The sequence below is a fragment of the Myotis davidii genome, unplaced genomic scaffold, assembly GCF_000327345.1.
Source record: "Myotis davidii unplaced genomic scaffold, ASM32734v1 scaffold332, whole genome shotgun sequence".
NCBI classification, from domain to species: Eukaryota; Metazoa; Chordata; class Mammalia; order Chiroptera; family Vespertilionidae; genus Myotis; species Myotis davidii.
In genome coordinates, this window is record NW_006285779.1 from 7,313,901 (window position 1) to 7,319,900 (window position 6,000).

Below are 6,000 nucleotides of genomic sequence, written 5' to 3' on the forward strand. Positions count from 1 at the left end.
CCTCAGTCTGTCTGGCTCACTCTAAGGCCTGGACTCTATTTCCCTTATCGCCAATACTCCTCCTTCTATAACAGTGGTTCTCAACCTTCTGACCCTTTAAATACAGTTCCTCATGTTGTGACCCAACCATAAAATTATTTTCGTTGCTACTTCATAACTGTAATGTTGCTACTGTTATGAATCGTAATGTAAATATCTGATATGCAGGATGATCTTAGGCGACCCCTGTGAAAGGGTCATTCGACCGCCAAAGGGGTCGTGACCCACAGGTTGAGAACCGCTGTTCGATAAGTTCTAGCAAAAGTCAAAGATAGTGCTTTGCATATTGTAAAGCGATAAGGAATTGCAGGACTGTTACTCTTTTAGCACACTTAATATTTACTTTTACTTGAGGCCATGGACAACTTTAATCCCCTGCCTAGAGCATATCTCTCCAACTGACCGACTTATTTAAGGCTTTGTTGAGCCTAAGAACACATCACTTTAGAGTTAGCTATATTACTATCCAGTATGTAAAGTGATGGGACATCTGCAAACTGTCTTTTACCCAGTGAAGGACAACCTGATTGACGAGTATTCTGTGCATCCTAGACAAGGAAGGCTGGAAGGAAATGGGTTTATTTGATCTGGAAGAGAGCAGAGTGGAGGGAGACATTATGGTGGAGGGTTTGCATTTTCTAGAGGACCGGTGGGTTGGAAGTTTGAATTTTGACAATTCAAATTGCAAAGGACAAGAAATACTTTGAAACGCAGTGGGAGCCTTATTTCTGGGCATTTTCAAGCCAGGTCGGAAAAAGCCATCCATCAGAAATGTTATTAAAAGAATCCTTGCTAGGACCCAGGACCTTTTCAGGTCTCTACCAAGGAACTCAAAGATGTCCTGATTTCTTTTACTTACGTGCAATACGGTCCTTTTGTGGACAACTCTGTGCTTGCTCTAGTCCTACCTCCCATGGTGTTATAAACCACCATTACTTTCCTCCCTGCCCCAACCTTTTCCTCTTCCTAGATTGGAGTTTATTACTATTATTATTAAGATGTCGCAGTGTTCAGATTTCCCTTCACTAGGCCCTTGGCTCAGGCCACAGCCTGTATGCTCTCTTTCAGGGATAGAGATACCACAACTTGGTGACAGAAAATAATGATCTTTCCTTTTATTTCTGATACTCTTCTTGGAGAGGCCCAAAACCTGGGATTTTCTGGTCTTCAGTGGTTCCTTGGGCTGATGTGTCTAGGAAATTCTCTGATGAATCCCTGGTTCTACTTTGGACAGCACTCCTGGTGTCCTATTTGTGTTACTTAATTGCCCCATACACATCCCTAGACACTGTCGATGCTGAATCCCATGTGACTCCCCTGCTGACTCAGTCTCGCTATGGCCTCTTTCTGCAAATTCTCCTGAGCAAAGGGTAACCTAAGAGCCCGGCGTTTTCTGTAACCTTGAAGATCTCCCTGGGCCCACCTCTTCAGATCATTTATAAAAATGCTAACTTGCAGGTTCTTGTTCTATCCCTGGAGAATAGTTATACATCTTCATCTAGAAACGCGTCCCTTCTCCTCACCCTTTACTTAATGTCCCTGAGAGGTTCCATATTTGGGACTGGGGGGAGTTGGTGGCATTGAAATGGGTTCAGCCTTTGGCATGGAACCTTTGAGGGTTTTTCAGAAATCATAAATGAAGACAGCTGACTGCACCCTCCAACGAATGGAAGTATCCAGGCCTCTCTCTCCCCAGCGGAGCCCTGCTGCTGCCTAACAAGTTACTCTTGTGTCCCCCAGGAGCCATTCTTGTGCTTGGAGGACACTTGTTGGGGACCCAGGACGTGGGCTGTGATGGGCAACAGACCAGGCAGCTTTGTCATCTTTTAACCGGAGTCACCTTTTCCCCAACAGAGGTGGACGAGTGTTCCTGGCCAGATCGTGGCGGGTGTGAGCAGCGCTGCGTCAACACTCTGGGCAGCTACAAGTGTGCGTGTGACCCTGGCTACGAGCTGGCCGCCGATAAGAAGGCATGTGAAGGTGGGTGTTGGACCTGCCACGCTGGAGTGAGAGGGGGTGGGGGACAAGTCTTCGGGGGATGCAGAGCAGAGGTGGGCGCTGGCTGACCATGCAGTACCAGGGACAGCTGTGGCGGATGACGCACCTCCTCAGAGGGAGAAACAACTCGATCCAGTCGTGAGTGTGAGAGGACTGCCCAAATGACATGGACTCCATCCGAGGCACTGTAACTGGAGCCTTCGCTTATTTTCTCCTGTGACTGCGTAAAATTCACATGATTACTAAGGTCGAAGATAAGAGCCTTTTATTACCATGAGCACTTGGGTGTGGCTCAGCTAGGAGCGCATTCCATTTGCTCCATTCCCGCCTGGCTGGTGCCCTGTCTTCCTTGCCCACCTGCGTGGCTGCTTGTTTACGTAAAACAGGCGCAGTGCGTAGCCTGGTGCAGACATTGCTAACTCTCCTTTGGTCCAAGTCATGCGAGCTCCCCAACTACGCCACTGGGCGACAGGTCAGCACAAATGCATGGCCCTTATTTTTAAAAGCGGTAAAGACTTGTCCTCAACTTTATCCCTCCAAAGCCTCCGTAGAAACGGACTAGAAGAAAGGACGCTGCATTCATCGGTTCAGATTGTCTAACCTTTCTTTTATTATTATTATTATCGAAGAACAGCAGGGCCTAGTGCTGCTTCAGGGAACTCGCCGTCACTCGGAACTAACGCCAAACCAACCGTGCTTCTGTTTCCCCCGTGCAGTGGCCTGTGGCGGCTTCATCACCAAGCTGAATGGAACCATCACCAGCCCTGGGTGGCCCAAGGACTACCCTACCAACAAAAACTGTGTCTGGCAGGTGGTGGCCCCGGCTCAGTACCAGATCTCCCTTCAGTTTGAAGTGTTTGAACTGGAAGGCAATGACGTACGTTTCTGCGCTCTAATTGATGGGGGATCGTGTTGGGCTGTGACTCATGAGGGGCTCAGCCGGCAGGGAGGCAGCTTCCTGGGCATCTTAGCAGCGCAGCACAGGGGACGGCTTGGGCAGCAGTTTCAGCTGCAGATCCTCTGCGGACAGGGTGCTTGGGCCTTCTTGTCACTGACAAGTCCCAGGAGCATCAGGACGAGAGTGGAGGAGGTGGTCTTGGATGGGGGTGAGGGGAGGTGGTCTGGACAGGCGTGCCCCCTGGGAAAGGAATCTCAGGTGAGTGTCTGGCTGAGGGGAATGGAGAGGGTGAGGTGCAGCTGGGGACCAGGATGGTATAAACAGCCTGTTCCCTCCCTTGGGCAATGGTCATGGGGTGACCAAGTCAGCCGAGGTCCAGGCAGAGCCCTACAGCCAGAGTGTAGTCAGGCGTGCCCAGGTCTGTCCCTCGGGCTGGAGGGGCCCTAGTGGGAGTTGAGAGGACCCTCCTGCTGGACCTGGCTGAGCCTGTCTGGCCACCTGGCAGGGTGCAGCTCTCAGGAAGGGGATCTTGCAGAGCAGGGGTCAGGGGCGGGGACATGGGAGCACCAGGCAGCTCCCCACGTCACTTCCTAGCAGGTCTGTAAGTACGACTTCGTGGAGGTGCGCAGCGGCCTGTCCCCCGACGCCAGGCTGCACGGCAGGTTCTGCGGCTCCGAGACCCCCGAGGTCATCACCTCGCAGAGCAACAACATGCGCGTGGAGTTCAAGTCGGACAACACGGTCTCCAAACGTGGCTTCCGGGCCCACTTCTTCTCAGGTGCGGGGGTTTGGAGGTGAGGCCGCGGTGCTGAGGGCCACCTGGCTTTGTGGGATCACCATGATCTAGAGCAGCGCTTCTCAACCTGTGGATCGCGACCCCTTTGGGGGTCGAACGACCCTTTCACAGAGGTCGCCTAAGACCATCGGAAAACACACATATAATTACATATTGTTTTGGTGATTAATCACTAGGCTTTAATGATGTTCAATCTGTAACAATGAAATTGGGGTCACCACAACATGAGGAACTGTATTAAAGGGTCGTGGCATTAGGAAGGTTGAGAACCGCTGCCCTAAGGAGAGCCCATTGACCTCCCCAGACAAGGATGAGTGCGCCAAGGACAACGGCTGGTGCCAGCACGAGTGCATCAACACGTTCGGGAGCTACCTGTGCAGGTGCAGGAACGGCTACCGGCTCCACGAGAACGGACACGACTGTAAAGAGGGTGAGGCTGGACCTCGGGCTGGAGGGGTGCACAGGCAACCTGCTCCAGGCTGCCGGGAGGGTGCTGGGTGTCAGAGTGAACCCCACTGAGGCTGAGCATCTGCCTCCCCCCTCCTGCCCTCTGCCCTCCTGCTGAGGACTCATGTTCTCAGGGCAGCTCACCCCTTCAGGAGGCATGTGGTGCCCCACACGTGCTCTCCTGGAGTTATTATTGCCAAGTGGTTAACCCCCCAGGCTCCGGGCTCAGACTACCCAGGTTTAAATCCTGGCTCTGCTACTTGCCAGCTGTGTGACCTTGGAGAAGTTACTTAACTCTCTGAGCCTCCGTTTCCTCTTCTGTTTAAAAGGGGGCTAAACCTACCCCCTTCTTAAAGTTTTTCTGAGGGCTAAATGAGAGAATGCCTAGAAAGTATTTCAGACAGTCTGGCCCATATTAAGCACTTGAAACATTACCATCTGTGTCATAATATTATTAACCATATGCAGGTCTAATAGTAAAACAGAACTGGGACAACTTTGCTCCCTGTTCATTCCCTCCTGGGAGTTCTCAGGACCAGATGGGTTTGACTGTCCGGTCATTTGGGGAAAGGCCTTCCTGTGTTCCCACCCTGCCCTGCACGGGGAGTGTGAACATCCCGGATAAACACACAGGCCTCCAGGCCTTGGCCCCAGCCGCAGGGCCCTGCACAGGACATCAAGGGCGAGGGATAAACATCTCAGGGTGAGGTTTGGCCGGGCTCACCGTCTGCACAAGCCCTTCCTAGACTGTCACAGGATGAGCTAAGATGTCCTTAGAAGCAGGATGCAGCCGCCCTCCAAGCCCAGCCCTGGGACACAGACAAGGGCAGTCATGGGTTGGGTTGGGAGGCGGGTTGGAAGAACTTGGAAGGAGCTGTCATTCTGGAACTTGTTGTCAACCCCCTGTGAGGTGGGCCTCGGCCAGAACAATGCGTGCCTCGTGTGGTGTGGGGGAGGCCACGGGGGATAAAAGTCCACGGAGGTCCTGCCAGCTGAGCCGTGGCTGCTTTCCTGTGGGTTCCCCTAGGGTGCGGCAGGGTGAGCAGCAGGGACCTCCTGCAGCCATTTCACCCCCCCGCCCCCCCGCTCTTAACTGCTCCCTCAGTGGAACCACAGGGGGACGGGGCCCACCTCCTCAGCTCCCTCTACTTCCTGGTCAGTGACAGCAAGGGCAAGCCCAGTTCCAGTCCTGACTGCAGCCATTACCAGCAGGTCACTTACCTGCTCTAAGCTTCTATTTTTCTCATTTGGAAAGTGGGAAGGAGAAAATGAGAGGGTGCATTCAGGGTGCTTAGCACAGCACCCACCACAGAGGGAGACACACACTAGCTATTGGTCAAAATGCTACTCATTGAGCAGGTAACCAGGGCAACAGCGGTAGCCTCCAAATGAAACTGCTCTGAAAAAGGGAAAGGAGTATAGATACGAAGGCAGAGTGGTGGAGATCTTTGTTAGCACTTGCTAAGCCTTTTACAGGCGTCTCACTTACTTCACATAATCTTCCTCTGAGTGAGGTTGGCGCCCCTTTCACAGGCAAGGACACCAAGATTTAGGTACGTGCCCAAAGTCCCCGGTTAAAGGTGGCAGAACCGGGACTTGAGTCAGGGTCCATCTGACCCCGGGGCCTGTGGTCTTAACCATGAACTCTACCATATTCCTAGTGATAACCATGATGTGAATAGTAATAATAAGAAAGATTACTTGGCTCCTGAGCCACCACCAGGAAGGCGGCTAAGCCAAATAAAGCGGGAAATCCCTAAGCCAGGTGACACTTGATTCAGGCTGGCTCCAGCTCCCACGCTGCCCAATGACCATGTGACGA

The 6,000-nt window shown here is 52.4% G+C and overlaps 1 protein-coding gene across 1 annotated transcript in view; it reads left to right on the top strand.

The window, feature by feature from the left end:
• TLL2 (tolloid like 2) overlaps positions 1-6,000 on the top strand; it is a gene marked incomplete at its 5' end in the record, with an annotated part of 98,800 nt that overhangs the window by 82,285 nt on the left and 10,515 nt on the right. The window contains 4 exons of the mRNA XM_006756677.2: positions 1,894-2,019; positions 2,754-2,914; positions 3,533-3,713; positions 4,036-4,161. Of these exons, the coding sequence (XP_006756740.1) occupies positions 1,894-2,019; positions 2,754-2,914; positions 3,533-3,713; positions 4,036-4,161 (594 nt within the window). The remainder of the gene's footprint in view (positions 1-1,893; positions 2,020-2,753; positions 2,915-3,532; positions 3,714-4,035; positions 4,162-6,000) is intronic.